Here is a 26,495-nt window from a genome sequence, read left to right on the forward strand (position 1 = left end):
GAGATAAAGTTTGATTATTTTATTTAACCTAATATATCCAAAAATATCATTTCAACATGTAGCCAACACAGAACTGTGGACAGATTGCACATGCTTTTTTGGTACCAAGTCTTTGAGGCCCTGTGCAGTGCTTTTCATCTCCTTGGGTCAAACTTAGATATGGCCCCTCCCAATCCAGAGCACCCCTGGCTTTGTCACGAAGACCTACCCACCAGGGCCAGTGGAGCAGGCAAGGTGGGTCAGTTACAACTTCTTGTTATGCAGAGCCCGGCAAGCCCAGGCTTGATGACAGGATGTCATCCAAGCAGGTGACAGAAACCTGTAGTGAGCCTGAGAGCAAGGCTGTGAGAAGGGGATGAGGTCAGGGTCCCTGAACAACCCTTCCACTGGGCCCTAGGCTACTGTGTATAGAGGTGCCACCTGCACTAGTTTATTACCATACTGTATACTGCGTGCCTGACTCCCCAGAATGCTGAACCCTAGGCAGACAGGAATCTCTCATTTCTCATATCCAAACTCAACAACATACTTAGTCCATCTTCTCAGAGAAGAAAGAGTCACTCACTCCTTTGGAAGGATGACAACTGAGAGGCAGCAGCTGCCAACTTTCCAAAGAAGGACCCATGCGGCCTTGTGACAGACATGTGCCAGAGATACTGCAACTATCTTTACAAAGTGTCCTGGGGAGAAGACTCTGAAGGAGACTGATGCATGTCAGATCTAGCTTGGTTCAGTGACGCTAGCTTTGACAATACAGGGTTTAGAGGTGAGGCTCCATGGCTCTGGTGCTCACAGAGCCACCACCCTAGGGAGTCTGAGGCTCATCTTAGGGCCACCTTTAGCTGGCCAGGTCCTGGGAGGTCAATGCCCAGGGTGTATACAGTACAGTTACAAGCAAGTCACTATGGACAGCAGGGCCCTAAGTGCTGAGGAAAGACCTGCCTTCCGGTTGTGGTCCAGTGTCATGACCCCCAGCTCTGAAAGCCTGGGGCAGATGTGGGTGGACTCAGATTCAATCTTCATGGGATTTTCAGCTCTCAAGCCCCAGGCACAGAACCAGTCTCCCCATCTTCTAGACAAAGACATGAGACAGCACATGTGGGTTCCCCAATAGAGCCTGCTCCAGGCTGTATAGCTCCTCATGCCCTTGCTGCTGAAGCTCTTAGCTCTTGGCTAGTGTGGGTAGTACAACCACAGCATAGGTGCTCAGAGCCAGAGAAGAAACAGCAATAGGTAGTAGCTCATGTCTGTCTGTTTGTCTGTCTGCCTCTCTCTCCCTCTCCCTCTCTCTCTCTCTCTCTCTCTCTCTCTCTCTCTCTCTCTCACACACACACACACACACACACACCAGCTTCTATCGGCTCTGAAAAGTGAGCCACAAGGGGTGCGATCGCACATTTCATCCTTGGAACCCAGGAGAGGGGCAAGTCCAAGGGGTGAAGGGTTCAGGGAACAAAGAAAGTGCTGACGATGTAAACCAACTGCCCAAGACAAAGGGTCTGGCCTCCACACCAGCCAGGCTCAGGGAAGGCATTTGCTCCTGCTGTTGCACTGCCCAGGGGGCAAGGCTTTGGCTGAGACCAGGGACCCTGGGAGGAGGTGCAGAGGGGCTCGGGTGCCGCTGCACAAGGGTAGAGCCAACCCTCACGTCTGGGCCAGGGAAAGCTCTTCAAGGCCTCCCTTCCCTAGGCGGTATCTTGCCAGGTCCTTCCTAGTCACCAGCCCGACCACCTGCAGAAACAACACCAGGTTACTTCTGCTCCATATGATGGCATACTCTACATACGGTGCTAAGTAGGTGTGCAACACCAGGCTAGGCCATAGGCTCACTGTTCTGAGACAGACAAGACAAATGCCCACCCACAACCTACTAGGGATACAGGAAGCAGAGTGTGAGCCAGCTCCAGCACTCTAGCAGAATAGAGAACAGCCTCACCTGATTGCGGTTGTCTACTACCACCAAGTGCCTCAGGCCCAGGGCCCGGAACAACTTGAACACTCGAGGAAGAGACGCCTCCTGCAAAGTAGACAACTGCCATTAGCACACTTACCCACTGTGGAAAAGAGGCTCAACTCCCCCAAACCGGGTGTTTCCAGGGTCCTAAGCTATCCCTTCCCCTCCATGCCTGACTCCAAGCCTCTGTGTGCTGCTAGGAGGGTTCTCTTAGGCCCACTGCTACTTGAAGCCCAAATTCTCTGAGGCTGCTCCTGATGAATTCTGGCCAAATGGTCCACCCCAGGCAGCAAGGCCCACATGCACAACCCCTGGAAGCCTCCTATCTACCTGGCAGCAGTTATTCCAAAGATTCCAGAGGCTCTTTACCACCTTTTCAAAGTGTACAAGGCATCAAGCTGGGACCCTGGAGGTCAATCATACCCCAGCCCTGCCCCTGCTTCCTTCAGGTCAATAAGTACCTGGGGCACTGTGTAGGGAGAGGGGTTCATGAATTCAGAAAGATCCATGGTGCACTCCCGCTCATCCTGGGATACGTGGATGGACTGGATTGGGGGGAAGCGTGGGTAGGCATCACGGAAGTCCTTCAGCCTCAGGCGCCGCTGCACAAGACCCATGTTGGACCTCTCCACAAACACCTGCAGGCAGCAGCCAGTCACGTGTGTGTCACTGTGAAGGATGGTGCCCAAGACATGCCCACCCATGGACTGCTGGACACACCTTGTGCTTCAGGAGCACGATGAGCTGGGAGCGCAGGATCAAGCCTTGGAGCCTGGCTGGCTGCAGGAAAGGAAAGAGTCAGAGGCCTTGAGACTGCAGTGGGAAACTCAGGCCAGATTCTCCACTGGCCCATGGTTGCTGTTTAGTGGTCCACCTCGAAGCACAGGCCTTAAAGTGGGCATCTCTCCAACATGCTCCTACTAATCCCTAAAGTATCTGAGACAGGGTGAACTCTGCCAGCAGAGCATGGAAGCCAGCTGCTAAGAATGGAATCAACAGGTAGCAAGACATAAGCCAAGTATGTTTCTCACATTTCTTTCAAGCCCTTCCAGTGCCAATATCCAACACAACCCAGCAGAGTAAGAACTGGGCAAGGGGATAAACATTAGCTGGGCTCACATCCCAGCAGCACCTCCCGACAGATGCCACAGCCACAACACCATGACTGAGAAGTCCAGTCCAGTCAGAACTACACGAGGCCTGTAGTCTGTGGAGACTAAGAAAGGGATTTTACTTTACATGCAACACAAGATTTCCTGTTCACGGGCTGGAAAAACGGATTAGTGGTTATAGCACTTGTTGCTCTTGCAGGAGACCTGGGCTTGATTCCAGGCACCCACATGGTGGCTTCCAACCATCCGTAATGCCAATTCCAAGGGAATCTAATACCCTCTTCTAACCTCTGCAGGCACCAGGAATGCAGCTGGTACACATGCAGGCAAAACACATAAATAAAATGAAAATAAATCTTTAAAAAAAAAAAAGGTATCTTGTTCAGGTGAACTACAAGATGAACTCCCCCAACATATGCTGCTCAGGGTACAAAATAAAAAGAAACTGATATTCAGAGAGGTGCCCACACTACCTGGGTGTCTCCCACATCTTCCACCACGGGGAACCCATTGTGATTGGATACTGTGTCGCTTAGGACATCCACGATGACGCCAACCTTCTCTCTCCGTCTCAGGCAGGTTACAGGTGTGCTCATTACTTCCCTGCCAAGAGGCCCAACCCAAAAATACGATCTCAGTGGCATTTATACAACATGCTGTCGAGGTACTTCCTTAAGAGCTTTTTTATCATATCAATACTTGACAAGCTGTAAGACTTGGGACCCCAAGACCCCTTTTCCCAGGCACTGGGAGAACAGCCATGGAAAGCTACAGTGAGAACCTGGTACCTGGGCTCTCCACAGGCACTCAGTGTTTTCCCTGTCCATGTCCTCCCACAGCACCCAGGAACCTGAGAGCTTAGCAGGTCAGCTGACCATACCTGGCAGTGAGCGAGTGCGAGGTGACTGGGGCCTCCCAGTGCAGGAAGGGCACACTTTGCAGCTGGATGTGCATGTCATAGAGACCCTGGGTACAGAGTCATGATTCAGGACACTGCCCAGGGTACCTTAAGGCACACTGCCTCCCTCAGGGCCCCACCACTGCCCTACTCCTGAAGAAGGGAGTAGGCTCAATGAGCCCTCTTCCTTCTGCAGGTCCCTCAAACCCCAGTGTCAGGCTACAAGGTCGGCATCCAGAGTAAGCAGAGGACATGCTGCATACCTCAATGAAGACATCGCCCACAATCTTGGCAGTCATCAGCACCAGCATGATGGGAAAGCCGTAGGTCACGTTGCTGGTGGCCTCCATCATGATGACTGTCAGGCTAAGAGTCATTCTCACGATGCCACCTGTAGGGGTAGTCATAAGCCCCAATCCCTCTAAACACAGGATCCCCAGCTCTGCTATGTCTGCAATCTTTTTACCCACCCATCTTTCCAGACCCCAGAGCAAGGATCATTACTGCTGGGCCCTGACTATCACCATCTGGCTGTGCTATGGGGCTGTTGACCTCACCTGCCTCACTTCCCATTTTGCTCACGTGAATGGCAAAAGGTAGCCTTGGTGGAACTCAAAATGGGTGAGCAGGGTACAAGTGAGGCCCACTCACCAAACAGGGCAAGAGCTGGGGCTTACCAAGCTGAGCAGCAGCTCCCATCAGGGCGTATTTACCCGGGTCTGCCCAGATCTGTGTAACACAACATGGATAGGTATCAGAGACAGTGGCAACCATCACCCAAATCTACCGGAGGAGACCAGTGAAGATGCTATGCTTGGGCCTACGGATCCACACACAGCAGTGAATTCCATGGCTCACATGCAGAACACCTACTCCAGTGTACTCCACTACAACTTGTGTGTTAACACTCAAGCTAGGTGTACTTTGTATAGGGACAAGGTATACAGACTCTACCTACCACCTGCCCACACCCATGAGTTCACAAGTCTGGGCTTGCTTTGCGCTGAGGAACCTACACGAAGAAGGACAGCAGGGCAAAAGTATGTATTGCCCATGCAGACACACTGGATCACCCAAGGAAAGACATTCCAGATGTGAAAAAAAAAGATTCTTGGACAGGGGCTGGAGAGATGGATCAGTGGTTAAGAGCACTGGCTGCTCTTCCAGAGGTCCTGAGTTTAATTCCCTGCAACCACAGGGCAGCTCACAACCATCTGTAATGAGATCTGGTGCCCTCTTCAGGCCTGTAGGCACACATACAGGCAGAACACTGTATACATAAATAATAAGTAAATCTTAAAAAAAAAAAAAATTCTAGGACATGTTACAACAGAGATGAATTAAACGGACATCACAGTCAGTTGAAGATTGCAGAGACACATGAGGGTGTACACTGTGTGTCTAGGAAACACTGGCAACAGGTAAGCCCAGACACAAAAAGGAAACTAGAGGCTATTGGAGCTGGGGAAGGGTAAACAACTGAGTAACAGTGGGTGAAGGAAGAGCTCGGGATGCCCCTAATAAATTCCACTGAACTGTTGATGTTCGAAGCCATCACTCTTATGAATCACACCTTCAAAGACAGAACCCGACCAAAGGAGATCAGGATGGGCGAGGGCAGGAATAGGAGTCCTGCTGCTACCCCATCTTTAATTACTCAAATGACTCAAGTGAGAAAACACAGATTAAAACCCCGAGCTCCACCAGCAGCTAGGGAAGGAGGGCTGAGAGGCCTCCATGCAGCTCAGTGCTGGATGGACCTGGGCTCCTTTCATATATATATATATATATATATATATATATTTTTTTTTTTTTTAACTAGCTCTTGTAGACCAGGCTGGCCCCAAACTCACAGAGATCCGCCTCCCTCTGAGTGCTGGGATTAAAGGCGTGCACCACCACTTCCCGGCCCTTTCCCATTCTTCACACGTCTCCAATTACGTGATGTGATTATTCGAGAGCATCAGAACTTTTGTTTACCTGCACTAGGTACCCTGATGTCCCCTGTTCTAGCCCCTTGGGTCACCAGAATACTTGAGCAGTGGGGCTCTGGGATATTCCCCCCAACTTACTGCTGCCCCTGTGAGGTAGGACAGGGAGATGCCAAAGAGTCGGCCCCAGGCAGCCCCAATGAGCAGTGATGGGATGAAGACACCAGCAGACACCGTGAGGCCATAGGTCCAGCAGGCCAGGAAGAAGTAGACCAGGGTGAATAGGCCTAGCGTCATGGGATTGTAGGAGCCTAGGGAAAAGAAAGGTCATTGAGCTTCAGCTGGAATTCAGGTCTGTGCAGGGATGTCCTGCCTGCCATGTGCTTCCATCCTGAGAACCAGGCCACCAGAGCCCCGATTCCCAGGGGTCCCAGAAAGCTCTGCATTCTCAGCTTCTCCAGGTGAAAGGTAGGTCCCCAGAGTCAGAAGTGATGGTGAGAAGTAGAGCAAGGTGGCCTCAAGCTGGCAGCATAGGTGTCAAATTCAGGGCCCACTCAGGCCCCAGGTGAGCATCACATTCCCCAGAACAACTGTCAGCCTGAAGTGAATGTGCCCTGCCCCATGTGGAGGCCCTCGTCTGGGATGAAGAGGAAGCCATGTTCCTGAGACCAGCAGCAGACTTCCAGCTCAGCTGGACCCCGACTGCTCTACTTCACATATGCCAGCTGCACTAGGACAGCCTCCCTGAGCCTGAGCACGGCCTGAGTCTGGGAGCCTTGCAACAATGAGCAACACACCAGAAGTGAGAGGTGACTAAGACGTGTCCCTTTGGGTCCCCAAACCACTCCCGGTGATCAGTGATCAAACTCCAAGACCTGGGAGGTATGTCCTTCCTAGACAAGATGCTGAGGTGTGGATGCAGAGAAGGCCAAATCGAAAGGAACCACGTGGTCTATGTGAAGGCCAGGGTGGGAGGATGCGCCATCAGTCTGTGTGGCTAAGAGCACCACGGCACAGATTACTGAGGTTAGCGGAGGTTCATGTGCGGCTTATTCTATGCCAAATTTATCCATTAACTTTCATGATACTTTCCTAGAGACAACCCCCAATAGGGAAGTTCCCAGTAGCCTTATGACAGGAAACAATTAAAAACACTGTACCCATGGGTAGGGTGGATGTCATGGTTAACTTCAGTTGTGAACATGACACACTTGTGAAAAGGGAACTAAGCAACTGCCTCCATCAGACTGGCCTGTGGGCATGTCTGTGGGGGCATTTTCTTGACTGCTAATTGACATGGGGGTATCCGTCACATTGTGAGCAGTGCTATCCCTGGACAGATAGGACTGAACGGTGTAAGGCAAGTAGCTGAGCAAGCACAGAGCAGTGTTCCCCCATGGAACACTTCAGGTCCTGCCTCAATTTCCCTTGAAAATGCAGTGTCATCTATAAGCTAAATTAAACCCATTCCTTTCCAAGTTGGCTTGGTCAGTGTTTTACCACTGACAGTAACAGAAAACAAACTAAAACTGAAGGGGAGGGGCCGGAGACACAAGCCTAAGGCTGCTTAGCTCGGCTTGGGCATGGTGTATAGGGCTTGGCTGAGGCCAGAAAGGTCTGGGCATGGAGTCATCAGGCTAGGTTTTCTTTTGGAGAGAGCGATGGAGGTGACTCAGGTGACTATCCTTAGGAAGAAAGGAGAAGATGGGGATCCCAGTCAGTCCCTCTCCAGGTGCTTGGCCACCAGGTACCCTACAGAACTGTGTAACCCCATGTCCCCAACTCTGCGATGTTGGTTCCTGCACTCCAGTACACCTCACTATACCAGAGATGATTCCTCGGCCCAGCTGGGCCAAGAACGTGCCCACTGTCCTTAGTAAGTCCCAGACACGTTACTGCACATACCTGGTGGGTCATGGAAAAGGCTGACAACGCTCTTCTCAGGGGTGTTAAAGAAGGCTGCAGCCATGGAGTTGTACTCGCCATCTGCACAGAAGAGCTGCAGAATTGAGAGAAAGGACACAGGGGGAGAGATGGCACAGGGCAGACTCTGTGCTGCTGAGTGCCCATGTACCCTGAGTCTGGAGAGCACAGGCAGGATCTGGCCTCAGAACACAGAGCCCAAGTTTAAATTTGACTAGTATGATCACCTCTCTGGAGGTCCATCTGTCCCTGCTATCCAGAAGCTTCATGAGCTATGCCTCATAATCAACGATTGGACACTGACCCTGGGAATCAGTAGGCCCAGTCTTCTCAGATGAGTGCATTTACTACATGGAGGGACACATCATTTGTTTGCCTAAGGAGAGAATCAGCTTTTGTCTGGGGCTCTTATGAGCTGCCACAAATATCCCTATAGGGTTTCTATACAGTAACTTCTCTAATCTAAACCCGGTCCCATTCTAAAGCTCCCTCCAGGAGGTGTCTGGAAACGACTATGTGACATCAGTCTAGTACCACCACCCATTCTCCAGGCATCTGAAACAGAGCCTCAGCTTACTATGGGACCCTACATGTAGAACAAATCTAAAGTCTACTAGTATTGTTACCTCGGGGAAACTAGAGTTCAGGAGAGTTGGTCCTGTTCATAGGGCCAGCCAAGGCCTATGCCTACCTGGAGCGGATAGGACATGGAGCTCCCCTGCAGGGGCTGGCAATCTCGAGATGAGTAAATCAAGACGAACGCAACTGTGGCTGTAACAGCAGCCACCAGCATGGCCTCAATCACTTGGAGGCAGGGCCGGTGGATGTACCTAGAGACCAAAGCCAGGGTGGACTTTGCTGCAGGGATGATCGGGGGTAGCCTCACCTGTCCTGCACCTGGTAGTTACCATGACAAACTGACTCAGACTCCCCTGATGAGAGGGCAAAACAAGCCAGGTTTAATGATCCATCAGCCCAGATTCCTGGGGTTCTCTTTCTTCCTATGGCTGTAGATTTCTCAGTAACTACCAACCCTGCTACACCGCCACAGCGGCTAAGGCCAGTACAAACATCAGGAAGACACTCGGTGCCTTCACTTCTTCTCTAGCAAAAGGCCGCACCCCAGGCAGAAGGCAGACTCTGCTCTTCAGGACAAACTTCATCTGCTAACTTTCACAGACCTCAAGACCCGAGGAACGTTTCTCAGGGGAGGAACACTCTGTCTCTGAACTCTTCTCCAGCCTCTTCCTGACCCCTATTTCCACTTCTTGTCCTTCTACCCCAGGCCAAACATTCTTTTTTTTTTTTCTTTTTCCTTTTGGTTTTTCGAGACAGGGTTTCTCTGTGTAACAGTCCTGGATGTCCTGGAACTAGCTCTATAGATCAGGCTGGTCTCGAACTCACAGAGATCTGCCTGCATCTGACTCCTGAGGGCATCACCACCGCTCATCCAGGCCACACATTCTTGAGACTTTCAGGAAAGGACCCTCACTGACAAGGCCACTACAATTTGTCCATTTCCTGCACCCAGTAGGATTGCACCTGTCAATCTGCTACACAAAACGGGCTTCTTTCTCACCTGATTCGAAACATGGTTAACCAGTAATTCAAAGCATTGAACACAGCTCCAAGAATGCCACCTGTGACCAGAAGAGACTAATGTTAGTTTCACAGGGAGGGCAGTGGAGGCCCCCAGAAGTGGGAAGGCCTGGTGAGGGTGCACTATCAGATGGCTTCCCAGGCATTACCACTAAGGCTGCTCTGCCTTCCACTCAGCTTCTTACAGAGCAGTATGAGCTGAGCATGGGAGAAAAAAAAAATCTAGGAGGGGCAAAAAAAAAAAAAAAAAAAAAAGGAAGGGGGAATGTGAACCATTCTGGGTAAGAACACAGATGTTGTAAAGTCCCCATTGGCCGCCAGGGAATGCCACACCAGGTCTCAAGCTTTACCTCAGTAAAATTAAAGCTCTGGGGTCTTTCTGAGGTGCCCACCCTGCATGCATCTGCATAAGAACTCTAGCAGGGCGGTACCTAAGGGTGAGGACTGGAGACCATGACAAGGCTACTGCAGACCTGTGCCACTCTGGAGCTGGGAGTCCATCCTCCCCAACACAGGCTGACTCTGGTCCATGCTACAGGGAGGGGTCCTTACCCACCACACCCATGGCGATGAAAACAGGAATCTCATGGATGGTGTAGGCCATTTTCTGTACAGAGGGGAAAAAGCAAAGGCTTTGAGAAATTACTGTTTAAAGTGCTGGACTGGATAGAACTCTGTTTATGTGCAATGAATCTGGTAGCACTTTTGTACAGAACCAGAGGTTCCATAAGTAAGATAAATGGTCTCTGAGAAGACCTTATAATCCCTCATGGCCGAGCTGGTGTGGGTGGCGTGTGCAGCCTGGCACTTAGCACTGGAGCTACCTCACACTGCAGTTGTGGTACACTCAAAGCCCTATTCACACTCCCAGAGCGCTACAGGCTCCTTGAACTGACAAGCAAGAGCTCAACATCCCTGCTAAGAATTAGATTTTCCCAAAGTAATGTTCAAGTCTCAGTCAAGAGGGTTCTAAGGTAGCACCAGAAAAGGTAAGGTGGGACAATGTGGCCAGCAAGTTACCTCTGAGTCGAATCTTCCAAAATTGATGAGGCCAGGGCTGGACAGGTCCCACATGTTTCCATGGTAGATGCTCAGAACGAAATTCAGTGTAAACGTGGAAATCATGGAAGCAAAGAACTGTGGGTGGCAGAGAGAAGCCAGAGCCTCAGAGACCTGCCTGGTGTGCCCAGCACCCTCAGAACCCTGCCCAGTCCATTGAGTACTCAGCGTCCTCAGAGCTCTACCAGATCCACCCAAGCCCCTCAAAGCCACATCTACAAGTTATACAGAACACTCATTTGAACGCCATATAGAGGCTGGCACTTCCTGTCATTTGGAAAGTTGTGTGTCTGGATACCTCATCTAAGACAAAAGGAAGGGGCTTCCAGTGGGGCTGGGTCGACTGCTTGGCTGGGCAAAGGCGGTGCTGCTGCTCTACAGACAAACCAATCAAGTATATAGGAGAAGGTAGTCTTTCTGGGGCTCCCAGCACTAAGAACACCTGGGACAGGTGCAGAGACATGGACCCACTGGCGGATTCTACAATGCAAAAGGATGGACTGACTATGGAGAGTCCTCAAGGGAGAGAGAGGCAGAGTGTGGCCGCCCTGGCCGGGGCGCCTTCCTCATGAACTTACAATTCTCCACGTCAGGAACTGATTCCAGAAAGAGGCGCCTTCCTCCAGACTGAACAGGACCCCACCTAGAAGGCAAGTGGCAGGACTAAAGTGCCATCCAGGCCGAAAGGCAGCCTGCCCATTGCCAACGCCCAACAGAGGCCCCAGGAATTAAGACATGACACAGAGAAGCTGCTAGGTGGTACCAGGCCACAGCTGGTGGCTGTCAGACCCTGCCTAAACTCCCACCTGGCACTTGTCAACAAACATCAGAACCATGCCTACAAAAAGGCCCTGCTTCCCCAGCCTGGCCAACCACGAAGCACCAAAGGGCATAGCCAGAGATGAGGTGGGACTGGCCCCTCCTTACCCACAGGGGCTCCAAATGCAGCAGACACTCCAGCTGCAGCTCCAGCTGAGACAAAGTCCCGCTTCTCTGTGTCTCTGCGGAAGTACTCAAAGATCTGAAAGAGAAAGACAGAGGGTACTGAAGGAGGTTCACAGGAAGGGAAGCTGGAAACATGTCCTACCAAGGGACCAAAGAAGAGATGGAAGAGGCAGGGAGCGCTTTTTCTAGATAATCAGGCAGAAGGCCATTTTCTAATAATCTCATCATTATAATCACAGCAGCAGCTACTGGATTCGGAGAGCAATATTACAGATACTGAAGAAAACAGGAGAGCTGGGGGTGCCCATGTACCCACAGCTGAGAACATAAGTACAAGATTCCATTTGTGACAGTGACCCAACTTCTCCACAAGTCTATGAGCTCCTTGTTCCAGCTCTACCTTAGTAACTGGAGAAAATCCAATGGGTGGAAAAATCTAAACTTATTCTTGATTTTCAAAAGGATTGCTCAGCCAGGTTTGGTGGTGCATCTTTGGCACCTCAGCTCTCAGAAGCCTTGAGACAGAATCCTAAGTTCAAGGCCAGCCTGGGCTATACAGAGTGACTGTTTCAAAAGGCAGCTATAGACTCATCAACACAGGAGTTTAGTGTAATTGCCCATCTTATTGCTGGTAACAGTGAGAAACATGACAAAACTGTAGCGTGCACCTGAGTAGCCATTTAAGCTCTGACCTTCCTCAAGTGACTGTCCCTCTGTGAAGCTGGTCAGAGCTATAGATTCTTTCCAACAGAATCACACTAGCATATAATGCCAGAGTCCTAGGGACTGACAATAGAGAGGCCACATGGTCTGTAACCACCTGGACTGGGAGTAGACCAGGCTGTCCTTAAGAGTCAGAGATAGGGACAGGAAGTAGATGTTAAGGGAGATCTAGAGGTCTGGATGAAGACTGCGTGGACAGGAGACCAGCTGAGACACATCTATGAATCATTAGTCCACATGTGTGCATGGAAGGACTCACCTTGAAATCTCGCTTGAGCGATGTCGACCTTCCCTGTGAAATTCCAGCAGCGATCACTGAACCCGAGTGGATCATTGGCCCTTCCTAGGAGCACAAAGCAATCAGTAGTACTCAGAGGCCATGCATGGGCGTGCTCCCAAAGAATCTCAGATTCAGGAGGAACCAATACCACTCATTCTGTTCTTACCTTTCCCACAGCCAGTCCCCCTACCACAGACAGAATCACACCGGACACCTTGATCACCAGCGTCTGGAAACAAGGAAGATGCAGAGTTTGAATAAACATGCTGGACACATGCCTGAGTCCCAAGAGCTCAAGAAAAGCCGCACTGCTGCTGAGAATACACATTCATCAACCATCCGTACCACAAACGCAGGACAGCACCCAGGGCTCCTTGGGAGATCTAGTGTTGATATCCCTAAGGGGTCCTGAGGGAGGGCCTCAACCTTGCCCTATGACTGTGCCTCTGCATTAGGCCCAACACATCTTTATCTTGGAGACAACCACTAGCTGGGACTGACAGGATGGCTCTCTGGAGATTTTAGCACCCACTCCATGAACACCCCAGCATTCCTCCCCATATCAGTCCAGGAACCATGAAGGCTGGAGCTGAGGGACTGTGACTCCCCTGAACTGCATGAGTCTGGTGGGTGCTCAGGGCAGTCATGGGTGAGAAGAAAGCTAACTCTGTCATCTGGGCCCATTAACAAAAACAAAACAAAACAAAAAACAAATTATATACATCTCTCCCCTGATACATGATCTCTGGTATGGGAAGGAGGGGGCTATTGGGAAGGATAACATATTTAATGCAGGTTCTGAGGAAGTCTCCTAAGCCTAGTCTGGTAGCCAAAGGTATTTAGCAAAACATTCCAGAGTGTTCCACAAAGTTTACTATGGGTAACAAGTCAGTTCTGTGCCCAGAAGCATCACGTCTACTCTATGCTATGGCAGAGTAGCAACACAGGTCTCTTGCTTTTCAGAGTGTGACCATACTGCCTTTCTCTGGCTATGGGGCACCAGTCCGGGGAATACCCAGGGAGGTCATGGCATATCAGGCAAGGGAGTACATCAAAGGTGGCCAATGCTCACCTGCCTTTTGAGACAGTGATAGAAGGCAGTATCTGGCCAGACTCAAGGCAGAAAGGCTGGTCATGCTAAAACCAGTAATAAGTAGACTGTGTTGACAACTGCCCAGTCTCTGGCATTGGGATGCTATTAGTATTACACATTACAAGTATGAGAGAAAATTTTGAAAATAGGGAATGAAAGGCAGGTTCTCTCCTACCCTAGCTTAGCCCCTCTGGCTCTGATATACTCAGGGAACACAGTCCTTAGTTACAGACATGTACTATGTGACTGCAATCACAACGTTCATATTCCTGCACTACTTACTGCAGACAAAGACCAGTTTTTGCCACTTTTAGAGGTATAATCTGCCATCGTGTACACACAGTTTATGCCATGTGTGGAGGGCCAAGCAAAGACAGACTTAATCAAGCCAGCAGAAATTCTTGGCGGGCAGTGGTGGCACACACCTTTAATACCAGCACTTGGGAGGCAGAGGCAAGCGGACCTCTGTGAGTTCAAGGCCAGCCTGGTCTACAAGGCTAGTTCCAGGACAGGCCCCAAAGTTAGAAAGAAATCCTGTCTTGAAAAACAAAACAGAAACAAACAAACAAGCAAAAAATAAATAAATAAATAAATAAATAAATAAAAAATAAAAGAAATCCTACGCCCTGCCCTGGATCACTGCAGTTACAGCTTACCTTGAGCCGCACTACATGGGGGATCTTCACCCCATTGAGGAAGCACTTGATCTGGGGGATTCCACTGCCAGCAGCAACTGGCTGGAAAGACAGAGGGGGCACTGAGCAGGTAGAGTAAGGGGATCAGCTTCCACAACCACAGGAAACATGGGAAGCAGGTGTGGAGAAGGGCTTCATGTCAGAAGTAGAGGCCTCTCCCTACTTCAGACCAGAATGGAGAGACCCCTGAAAAAAACCCTGGTGGGCATGTGTAAAGGGCCAAGGGTAGAGTCTGGTGGTCCTGTATTCCTCAGTGTGCTAGGTGAGGGAAATACTCCATTATGGACAAAACACTCATCATGTACCAAGCAGGAACTAGAATTTCTTATATATGGACAGCTGCTCTAGATCCACATAGAAGGTTCTGGATGTTGTCTATTCCTTCTTTTATCACCACACAAAAAGGAATAGAGGAACCTGGAGAAGGGAGGACTCTTGGAAGCCTTGGGATAAAGATGTGTTTTGGAGAGGCTATCTGTGGGATGGGAGTACAATCTCCCTGGGGAATGGTCCTGCTGTCCCCTCTGCTTGGATACTGACATGAGTTACCCAAACTCTTGAGAACTTACAGGCCCTAGAATACCTCACTGTCAGCTACGTGAAGGCCATGAAAGATGTAGGTGTATGTGACTATGGGGTAAGTGTTACGGTATACCTGTGGTCTGGGTATGAACTGGAGAGTCAGGAGATGGGGCGAGGGTTGTACTGTTGTGTTAAATATGTGATAGCACTGGGAATCAAGCTGAGGAAGCCCCAGTGTGTATTCCGCTCTGACTGAATATTTCCCATCTGTTTCACACTGGGGTTCTCCCTGGCAGAAAGCCTCCATCCTCACTAGCTAACCGGGCCCACGGTGGGTAAGCTAGAGGGGCCATCCATTCACTGAGACATGTGCCCACTCTGGATCTAGGGTAACCAGTCTCCTGCACACAGGGCTTTACCTCTATGAAGGCCACAATCACGGATCCCACGAGCACGAAGGCCGAGTTCAGCATGGCCCACAGCAGGAGGGAGAAGGACAGGCCGCCCTTCTCTGTGAACTTGTCGATGTCTCAGGGATTGTCAAGGACAGGCACTCTGCACTTCTGGAGCACACACCTGCCCTGCTTGTCTCACTACTATGACCAGTCTACCTGGCCCAGATCATCTCATGACCTGGGCCAGCACAAGTACTGCCTAGCTAGCAGGCCATAGTGCTAAGTAGACAACTCGGAGACCCGCACAGCCTGACTATGACACAGCCAACCCTTACATTAAGCTGTGTGCATGCATGGTAGGGGGTAGTCTCTACAGAGCCAGGCCCACTCTGTTCTTCACTGTCTGCCTGTGAAGGCACATGCTTGGGTTCTGCTAATGAACCCCCACCCATTGTGGCCCATGGCGAGCGCCTCTGGAGGATACTGTCCTTGATGACTCTGTACTTGAGGCCTGCCAGGTTCTCCACTACGATGTCAATGAAGCAGGCTACCAGGCCTGTGAGGATTCCAATGAGGGCACAGATAACCCAGCGCTTGATCTCCACTGTCCGGAAAGCCTAGATAGGGGTGGGAAACATGGTGCACTCAAAGGTGGGCACTGCAGCTAGGCACCTGCTGTGCTGGCAAATTCATGGGCTGCTACCACACACAGTACAAAGTCCAGCTTTCAGCCCAAATCTGCTAACAACAGCCTCCAGTCAATGTTTCACTGACGACCGAGGGCCACAGGAAGACACATGGAGGTAAGCAACATTCCCAACAAATTCACAACTAGCTGCTAACATTACAGACACTGTATGCCATCTGCAAAAGAGCTTTATCGACCATGATGACTATAGTCTTTCCTCGAAATTTCCAATATCTGGGGCCAGGTGTCACATGTTCAGAGCCCCATCCTCCATATCCAAAACATGAAAGCGTTGGCAGTAGAACCCAGAGGTTTGGGGAGGGGGTGGAACAGGGATATTGCCTGGCCCTACATGCCAGCACCCAGCACCCATGCCAACAAGCCACGAGCCCTGCCTCCTCACCGTGTGGTTGATCCGTCTCTCCTCTTCCAGGAAGAGCTGGTTTTCACTATTGTCATAGTCCAGGCTCTGCACAGACCAGGGCACAAGGTACTTGATTACTGGACCAGGGACCAGAGTACAAGTGGAGCTAGGCAACAGGGAAGAGGGCTGGAAAGGGCAGGGCTCAGGAGGGAGGATGGGGAGCCCACCTCATACTTGAGGGAGAGGAGCTTCTCGTTGTGTGGAATCTCCTTGGGGAAGGTGTGAGGAGGGTCCACTTCCTGTGGAAGAAAAAATGAGTCCCATGCTCTTTAAGAATAGGAACAAGGTGAAGAAAAGGGGCTAAGTCTCAAATCCCATAGTTCAGTATTATCTGACACCAAGGCTGGGAAGTCACAAGAAACCTACAAAAAAACCATCCCCTGAGACATGGACATAAAAATCCTCCAATGGGACCCTGCAAACACCATAGGTTTATTTCAGGAGTACTAAGTTAGTTTAACATCCTAAAAATCAACCGATGTGCTATGTCAGGACAGAGGTCCACAGACCATCCTATTTTTTGGGGGTGGGGTGGGATGGGGGAGGGAGTTAAAACTGAGTTTCTCTGTGTAGCTCTGGTTGTATTAGATCTCACTCTGTAGACCAGATTGGCCTTGAACTCAGAGATCTGCCTGCCTCTGCCCCCCTTATGATTAAAGGTGTGCGCCACGACTGCCAGACCACAGACCATCTTATAAACACAGACAAAGCATTATAAACACTCAACAAAGCTGAGTGTGGTGGAGCACACCTACAATCCTAGCACCCGGGAGGTAGAATCAGAGGATTGGAAATTCAAGGTCAACTTGGGTTCTGTAGCAAGACAAACAAGGGAATAACAACAAGAAAGGAGTCAGCTGGGAGACACAGTGCTTGCCTAGTAGGCACACGACTCTAGGTTCTATCCCAAGTCTAAAAGAACAACAAAAGCACTAAAGAAGCTAAAATAGGGGTCAGAGGATGATCAGAGTGTTTGCTCTAGCAGAAGAAACCCAAGTTTGGTTTCTGGGTATCCACATCATACGTCTTAGACTAGCCTGTAACTCCTGCTCCGGGGATCCAATGCTCTGCCTGTAGGACACCAACACTCACAGGCATGCCAAGAACACTCTGCACCACTGCTCTTAGGGACAAGCAGAACTGCAGCAGACAGCACCAAAGACAAGCGAGTTACAGGGGAGGCGGTGGCTCAGGAAACATTCCCATGTTTGTTTTTTCAAGATGTATTTTTTATTATCTGTATGCACATGTGTAGCCACGTACACGTGAGCACAGGTACTTATGGAGGCCAAAAGAGGGTGCTGGATCCCAGGAGCTGGAAGTACAGGCAGTTGTGGGCTACCTGACATCAATGTTGGGATCTGAACTCTGGTCCTCTATAAGAGCACTATGCCCTCCTAGTCCCTGAAGAACTTGTTTTGGGGTGCCAGAATCCATCCCAAGATCAGAGGAAATGGCTGCTCTTCATCCCCGAGGACTCCTAATCCCTCAGAGATCCATCTCACCTGAACACCAACCCTAAGCTCACTCCTGCCCAAAGTTCTCTGTGCTCCACGGTCTCCTTCACACAGTGCTTCTGCCCACCTCTTCACACTTTCATGGCCTCAGGGACCATATCCACACCCTGTATGCTGTCTCTGGGAGATGCTGTCTCTGGGAGATGCTAGCTGCTAACCACGTGACCCTGCCACTTTCCTTCACTAAGGTCAGCTTAGTGGGAGCAGGGAACATCACACCGTGACTCACTGGGTCCAGAAGCTCATCGTCCAGCTCCACGTTGTTCATCTGTCCAACGCGGAAAAGTGCAGAATGAGACTAAAAACAGAAGAGAGGCCATGAGGGCACCACGTAAGGGAGGGTACTACTCATTCCTATTCCCACCTTCACATGAAGGATGCGGAAACAGGAGGATCACAAGTTTAAGTCCAGTCTGGGATACACATTTAGGGGACTGGAGAGATGATTCACTGGTTAAGAGCACTGGGTGCTCTTCCAGAGGACTTAGGTTCAATTCCCAGCACCCACAAGGGAGCTCACAACTGTCTGTAACTCCAGTTCCAGGGGATATGACCTTCATATAGATATACACATGCAGACAAAATTGCAATACACATAAAATAAAAAATTTTAAAAAAGTTTTGGGGCCGGGCGGTGGTGGCGCATGCCTTTAATACCAGCACTCGGGAGGCAGAGGCAGGCCGATCTCTGTGAGTTCGAGGCCAGCCTGGTCTACAAGAGCTAGTTCCAGGACAGGAACCAAAAAGCTACAGAGAAACCCTGTCTCGAAAAATCCAAAAATAAATGAATAAATGAATGAATGAATGAATGAATAAATAAATAAATAAATAAAGTTTTGGGGCCAACAGTGCCCTAAACTGCTAAACTCAGGGAAAAGGCAAGTAAGCTCCATAGTCTGTTGGCCACAGTGCTGGCCCAGAAAGGAAACTGCTGCATAGAATGAACCCTTTTCAAGGAGTTTCAGTGCTGTCACTGCCTCCCAGTCAACCTGTACACGAGGTGTATGTGACAGGAATTGTACCAGGCCTGAGCCCATAAGGACTCTTGGAATGTCGCTTACTATGAACCCTATTCCTCTCCTCGGAGAAACGTCCTGAAGCGCTGAGTGACCAGGCAGAAAACACAAGGACGGTGAAGCAGGGGCTGAGGGGTACAACAGAGGCAGGTGGCCAGTCTGTTTTACCTATCACTGACGAGCTAGGCAAGCCAAAGGCCATCAACGATCGTTCCACTACAGCACAGGTCTGAAGAGTCAGACACACAAGGCCTAAGAAATGAAACCCGAGCAGTTCCAGAGGATGATGGGAGAGGTGCCGGCTATGGGTAGCATGACAGTACTTGCTTACATAACCTCGACCCCAGACTTGGTGAGCAGCGGCCCAAATTTATGATAAGGCAGCAGCAAGCAGAACCCCAAATCAGACGAAGGCTGACAGAAATGTGCCACAGCAGAACAATCCACAGACTGGGGAGGGGCACAGGTGCCTGGTCCTCCTTTGTGGGGAAGTGCTGCAAAGGCTGAGAGTTGAGCAGGACTAAGGAAGTGGAAGGACAGGTTCCCCGGATCCAGACACACTGCACAACTGGCAAACTCAGTGCTCTAAGTACTGAGCTACAATTACTCAACACACCACCCTAGAAGGAACTGGATGAGAACTCAGGCCTGCTTGGGACAGTTTTGCAACTTCTAGAAATCTATAATTATTTCAAAGATACATAAAACAAAAATTCCCCCACACCAAAAGACTAAAAAGGTAACTTTCAAAACAGAACATAAATGCAAATCCTCGCACTTGAGTGAGGATGGCTGACAGGCAGAAAAAAGAAAATTACAAATCACTCACACATACAAAAAGGTGACAAGAGCAAAGCTCTGAGCTGACCAGGCATGCATGCAGTACACATACAGACATGTAACAGTCTGGGCTAAACAGTATGTTCCAGGCCAGCCAGAGCCATGTGGTGATATTCTGTCTCTGCTTCCTCCTCATCCCCCAAAAATCCAAGGTCATCCTCAATTGCAAAGTTGTTTGAGGTCAGTCTCCATAGTATGGTTACATCCATAAGGACAGAGAACAAGAGGTGGTGGCCAGGGATCAAAGGAGGAAGAAAACTCTAGGCAGTTTCAGTTCTACAAAATGAAAAAGTTCTAGAGACTAATTGCCCAACTTTAAGAATATACCAGACCAGGGGCTGGAGAGATGGCACTGGCTGCTCTTCCAGAGGTCTTGAGTTCAGTTCCCAGCAACCACATGGTGGCTCACAACTATCGATAATGAGACCTGGTGCCTCTTCTGGCCTGCAGGCAAACACACAGAAAGAACACTATAAATAAATAAATCGAAAGAAAGAGAGAGAGAGAGGAAGGAAGGAAGGAAGGAAGGAAGACTATACCACACAGGAGCTGGGTGGTGGCAGTGCACACTTTTAATCTCAGCACTCAAGAAGCAGACAGGCGGATCTCTGTGACTTGAGGTCAATTTGGTCTACAGAGTGAGCTCCAGGACAGCCAGGGCTACAGAGAGAAACCCTGTTTCAAAAAAAAAAAAAAACAAAAAACCGACATCCCTCCCGAACCCCCCACAAAAAAGCAAAGAAAAAGATTATACCAGACAGGTGGTGGCATAACTGTAACGTGTAATGCTAGATACTCAGAGGCTGAGGGAGGAGGATCAAAAATGAAAAGCCTGGGCCTAGTGGATAAAGGAATCTCTCCAGAGCCTGAGGACCTGAATTCAATTCCCTGAATCTATACTGTGGAGGAAGGAATCCTCTAAGTTATCCCGATTTCCACACATCCACCATGGCATATATGTGCAGACACACATACATACAAAAATGAATAAATGACATTTTGAATATTTCTTTGTAATAGATCCTTGATTTTCTTTCTATGAATGCATAACTAGCATTAGTGCTCTAGGAAGATGTGTGCTGATTTCTAGTTTACAGCATCTCCGTGGCACCTCTCAGGACTCTTGGGAGGAAAGTACAGATGTGGTGGGGAATGCCATCACAGCAGGAGAGCCAATCAGCATAGCCTGTGCAGGTTCCAGAAAGCTTTGAATCTAGTTCAAAAAAACCATGCCTTTCAAAATAAACGATTCAATATGGCTTAAAAAAAAAAGAATAAATGTAAAAAAAATTTCAAAGCGGGCCTCGACTACACAGAGAGTTCAGGACCACTCTGAGACACTTAAACTCTGACTTATACACTATATTGATACTCTGACCCCACATATAAAAAAATTGCTGGGCGGTAGTGGCACACATCTTTAATCCTAGCACTTGGGAGACAGAGGAAGGCGGACCAAACTCACAGAGATCCACCTGCACGTTTCCTGAGTGCAGGTATTAAAGATGTGTGCCACCACCACTCGGCCCTGGCTCTATTTTTACGTTTTTAACAGTTTCTTGAGACAGGATCTCTACATAGCCCTGGCTGACCTGGAACTCATTATGTAGACCAGGCTGGCCTTAAACTCAGAGATCCATCTGCCTCTGTCTCCTGGGTGCTGGGATTAAAGGTGTGTGCCAGCATCTAAAACTTCATTTTTTTAAAAAACTGTTCACTGGAACATACATTCCCACCTCCATGAGCAGCTGCCAGATGCCAAGGTCTAATGCTAAGAAAGTCCAACTGCTGCTGTGGGGGAACATTAAAAAAAAGACTATACAGCGCACGAATGTGACAAAGGGTCTACAGCAAGCAGATCAGCCCAAAGCAGGGAGGAATAGGTTATAGGACAGGCTTGCAGTGGATATGATGCTATATGGCTGCCTGCAGGTCGGCAGGACCCTGTCCTTCAACTCTCTACACCTGCTGGGCTGAGGCTTGCTTATAAGCTGAGTGAGGAAGTGAAATTCCTAAGACTAAGAACCAACAGCTTTCCCCAGAAGATAGCAAGACCCAAGGGCGCCACTAGGGACAATCAGAGGACCCTCCCCCGAAGCTCTCCAATAGCTCCAGGTCTCCTGTCTTCTCCCAAAGCACCCTTAGACTATGGTCTGTGGTGCCAAGTTGTCAGGGCAGAACACAGACCCACACTCACCTGAGGTCCCTCCTCTGCTGAGAGAGGGGGTGTCTCTGGTGGCAATTTCCAGAAAGAGCCTGTAAAAATGCCCTGCATTTAAACAGACTGCAAACATAGACTGCTTCCTCACCACCACCATTTGCTCTAGGATCGGCCTCACAGAATACTCTACTTCCCATTGCTCACACACATGACCATGACTCTCAGGCTGACCTCACCCTCTCCCTAGTTCACTATCACCCTACACCTAAGAAAAAGACCAAAGCTTTGGCCTCCAGGTAGTCCCGCAGGGCCTGGGCTTTAAACAGGGCCCCACCCTGTCCTACCTATAGCAACTACCTTATTGCTTGGCCTGCTTCTGACTAGCTGAGGTGGCAACAATGCCATCACCGAACCCTGGAGATGCTGTAACAACCCCAGAGAGCCAGAAGGTAGATCAAGTTCAGTGCTCAGACTCACCCCACTGTCCCCCTTATTTTAAAAGGGTCCTGACACCAGCCTACCTCACAAAGACTCTGGGTGCAGTATCGGGACACTCCATTCTAACTATGAGCCTGCCTATTATCCAGAACAGACTTTCCCTAAGTACAGCAGCACCAAAATGTCATTCAGCTGAAGAGGGGCACAGACAAGCGTCAGGTGCAAAGGCGGGTTTCCTTTAGTCTGATAGGGTTTTTGTGTATGGGGGAAGCTTGTTTGTTTTGTTTTGAGACAGCCTCTCATCTAGTTCAGGACAGCTTCAAAATCACTAACTTTTCAGGTGGTGGCGGTGTAAGCCTTTTATCCCAGCACTTAGGAGGTTGTGAGTTCAAGGCCAGTCTTGTCTACAGAGCGAGTACTAGGACAGGCATCAAAGCTACACAGAGAAACCCTGTCTCGAAAAACCATTCAATCAATCAATCAATCACTGATCTTTCAACTGTTGATCCTCCTGCCTTCACCACTTGCACACTGGGATTATAGCTATTTGTTACCACACCCAGTTTTATGTGGTGCCGGGAGACTGAACCCAGGGCTGCACTGATGCTAGGCAAGCATTCTATGTCTCCAGACCCTTGCTGGTAATGATTAGTATCTATTGAGTGCCTGTTTTCTATTTTGTTTTGTTTTGTTTTTTGAGACAAGGTTTCTCTGTGGCTTTGAAGTTTGAAGCCTGTCCTGGAACTAACTCTTGTTGACCAGGCTGGCCTCGAACTCACAGAGATTAAAGGCGTGCGCCACCACCGCCTGGAGAGAGCCAGTTTTCTAATAGGCTTACTCAGTGTTATACATTCATTAACTTTTTTTTTTTTTTTTTTTTTTTTTTTGTTTTTTCGAGACAGGGTTTCTCTGTGGCTTTGGAGCCTCTCCTGGAACTAGCTCTGTAGACCAGGCTGGTCTCGAACTCACAGAGATCCGCCTACCTCTGCCTCCCGAGTGCTGGGATTAAAGGCGTGCGCCACCACCGCCCGGCACATTCATTAACTTTTACAGATGAGAAAACTGGCACAAGCAGGCCTCAGATCCTCCTGAAATTCTGGCTGCTCTAGTGCCCACTGCAGAGGGTTCCCAACCTGTAGCCAGTGTCTATTCAACCTGCCTAAGCAGGGCACTGGAACCCTTTAGACCTAAGCCAAACTTGAAATCAACTCATATGGCTGAACAGGACTTCCACACCCTGCGCCATACTCCAAACTATTGTAGCATTGTGATCATATACTCTCTTGGTCCTGAGCTTGTCTGGGGACCCTGCACTATTCATATAGGGCACAAAACACAAAAGTGCTCTTTGCACCTATACTATAGGGCCCCCACACAGAATCAGCACGGAGCTGGGCCTGTTTCCAGAGGGAAGGAAGCTGTCTTAGTGCACCTCAGAGACCTGCACACAGACCTCACAACCCATAATTACTTTTTAAAAGTTGGGTGACACCAACCAATCAATTGTTGGCTTTTTTTTTTTTGAGACAGGGTTTCTCTGTGTAACAGTCCTGGTTGTCCTGGAACTCGCTTTGTAGACCAGGCTGGCCTTGAACCCCACTGAGATCTACCTGCTTCTGCCTCTCAAAGTGCTGGAATTAAAGATGTGTGCCACCACCACTCGGCTCCAATAAATTGTATTAACTGCAGATTTAAAAGCTATAATGGTATTTAGGGAAAAAGATCAACTCATTCTTTCAAAAGAAACCAACTCTTTGGTCAAAAACTACAACCATCCCATCCTGCGAAATCTAAACTCAACTTGTATCAGTTTCCAATCTCTTTTCCTTTCCTAAAACCAGTTTAAGGTCTTTCTGTTTGGAGAGAAAGAGAAAGAGAGAGAGAGAGAGAGAGAATATGAATGAGAATGTTATACAGGTAGAGGCCTGGAGAGAAGAGGGTGGTCAGATCCCTGGAGAGAGAGTTACAGATAGTTGAGCCACTGGACCTGGGTGCTGGAACCCGAACTTAGGTCTTCTACAAGAGCAGCAAACACTCTTAGGCCCCCAGTGTTACTTTCTTCACAACAGGGATAACAAACCACACCTCCCAGAAACACCTTAAGTCGCTCTGCCACAGCCCTGCAGTTTTACTGCAGCTGCTTTGATTGCTGCCGGCGGCAGACCAGATTTGCAAGCAGATGTCACTTCAAAGGCAACAGAGTTGCTTCCCAGCAACAAGGAACTGACTTTCATTGTCTGATGTACCTTCAAGGGCCTAGAAAAGCCTCAGCAGAGGTGGGGTTTTCCTGTCCCAAAGCCACTCTCAAAAAAATATATATATAAATTCTGATCTTGTGTTCTTCCTAGCCTTGAAAATGGTAGGAGTGTTTGTCAGACAGCTCTAAAATCAGGAGAAATGGTCAAGGACGGTAATAAAACAGACTAACATCAAGAGATTCACATAAATACCGGACTCAAAATTAATACAATGCACCCAGGCGGAGAGCCAAAGGCATGCAAATAAGCAAACTAGTAACCCTTTCAAACAGGAAGCATTTAAAAGCATGAACTGTGTTTTGGGTAATGAGCACACTCTGGCCTCTGACTTGTTACTTATCACGTCTGGCTGCACACTCCAAATTCAAAATCAATCAGGTAGTGAGAGAAAATGTGTGGAAATCCTCGTCATTGCATTTCTGTCCCAAACGTCTGGAATTACTCCTGTGAAAAAGGAGACTAACACTCTCACTGAACGCGCAATTCTGCAATTTCAACTGTGAAAGCTGCCGGCCGTGCAGTACAGGTCTTCCAAGTGCCTGAGAAAATGGGGCAGGATCATGAATTCATAGCCAGCCTGGGCTACACCATTGAGACCCTGTCCTGAAAAGCCAAGGGCTGGGGAGCAGATCAGAGGTCGTATGTTTGCTTAGTATGTGTAAAGCCTGGCCTCGACCCTCATCACGGAGAGTAAAATTTAAAAAACCAAAACAATTTAAGAAGTCCTAGGCGCTCTGGCTGAAAAGCTAATGACGATGACTGATTATTGGAGGAGAGGGCAATCATTTCTCTGGGACTAGACTGGAAGAAGGGGTTCCGAGGGAAAGAAAGCAGCGTAATGAGTGCAATGGGTGCGAAATTGTCAAAAATCAAGGTCTTCCGGGATTCAAAGGAATAACAGAGGAGAAAGCTGTGGCCTTCCTCCGGGCCCCTCCGGTGCACTGAGGACCGCGCAGCGAACCCAGAGGCCACATCTCCGGCCCGCGGGCCTCACCTGGCGCGCGGCCGGTCCGGCCCCGTTCAGCAGCGGCGTCTCCTCGTCAGGCTGCCCCGTCCTTCGAAGCAGCGGCGCTGTCTCCTCATCATCGCGGTCTCGGCCGGACCAAGATACCTTCTTAGAGACGTTGGCCATGGCCCACTGAGGACCAAACTCAACTAGAACAGCCGGCCGACCGGCAGCGTTCCCGTGACTCGCACTTGGGACTCACGTGATCTGCCATTGGTGCCCACGTGACCGACGATGGTGGCCCGAGAGGTTGGCGAGCGCAGTGTCTCCTGGGAGTTGTGGTTCGCTGGTCCTTGCAACCCAGGCTGGACCCCTCAAGAAGAGTATCAGTGTTTTCAGTGGTCTGTGACCCAGACTCCAGAGAAGAACTAGCCTGAGACTATCCTGAGATGCACGCCCAGTCCCTGAAGAAAGATGATGTGGAAAAAAAGAAACTAACTGTAAGGGTTCTGGTATCGACCCTCTTAACCAAGTTGGCTTCACGTGTCTTCTGTGCTACCAGCCTGGAAGAGCAGCATCATTGCTGTAATTTCAGGGAAAGGCTTTGAGACCCGACATTCCAGACACGGAAGTTCTGTCCTCCGAAGAGACTAAGACAGCCCGTGCGTGTGACGTTGCCTTGTCATAGGTTGATTTAGGCAACAGTATTTTAGCAAGGTTGAGTTTACCAAGTGTACTCTTGGTATCGGTGTTCTATCAGTAAAGTTGTTCTTAGGAGATATAGCCTGAATATGTAGGGACGAGAATTGGGATTTGATGCTGCAACTTCAGGAACTCGGAACTAACAGTAATCATCATGGGTGGCACTCGACAGAGAAGGAAGGAAGACGGTGCAATGTTAATTTCTCGGCAGTGTCCCGGAGGTTGCTTTACAAAGAATGGTAGAAGGGGGCAAAGAAGAAAGTGTTCACTTAATGAAGCAAATAGGTGCGATGTGAAAGCTACATTTAACAGAGAAATATTGGAGAGGGCTGTGGTGATGGTTCAGCGGTTAAGAGTGTTCACTGCTCTTCCAGAG

At 49.4% G+C, this 26,495-nt stretch overlaps 1 protein-coding gene across 2 annotated transcripts; it reads right to left on the bottom strand.

Annotated features, from left to right (window-relative positions):
- Positions 1-3: 3 nt before the first annotated feature.
- Clcn7 (chloride voltage-gated channel 7) lies at positions 4-25,660 on the bottom strand. 2 transcript variants are annotated; one of them, XM_041676287.1, is made up of 25 exons: positions 25,466-25,660; positions 17,988-18,056; positions 16,409-16,480; positions 16,221-16,286; positions 15,614-15,746; positions 15,154-15,263; positions 14,174-14,254; positions 12,591-12,653; positions 12,404-12,487; positions 11,404-11,497; positions 11,055-11,119; positions 10,438-10,554; positions 9,970-10,024; positions 9,398-9,458; positions 8,510-8,648; positions 7,801-7,894; positions 6,037-6,206; positions 4,642-4,693; positions 4,228-4,355; positions 3,947-4,032; positions 3,540-3,669; positions 2,675-2,734; positions 2,416-2,592; positions 1,937-2,017; positions 4-1,731 (listed from the first exon to the last, which is right to left on the bottom strand). In XM_041676287.1, the coding sequence occupies exons 1-25, from the start codon at positions 25,601-25,603 to the stop codon at positions 1,645-1,647; spliced, it is 2,412 nt and encodes an 803-aa protein (XP_041532221.1). In that variant the 5' UTR covers positions 25,604-25,660; the 3' UTR covers positions 4-1,644. The 2 variants fall into 2 exon arrangements, with proteins under 2 accessions (XP_041532221.1, XP_041532222.1); XM_041676288.1 differs by lacking the exon at positions 25,466-25,660 and adding an exon at positions 21,812-21,904.
- Positions 25,661-26,495: the final 835 nt, after the last annotated feature.

Source organism: Microtus oregoni, unplaced genomic scaffold (assembly GCF_018167655.1).
Source record: "Microtus oregoni isolate MIOR12 unplaced genomic scaffold, Mior012 000027F_ref0000203, whole genome shotgun sequence".
Classification (NCBI taxonomy): domain Eukaryota; kingdom Metazoa; phylum Chordata; class Mammalia; order Rodentia; family Cricetidae; genus Microtus; species Microtus oregoni.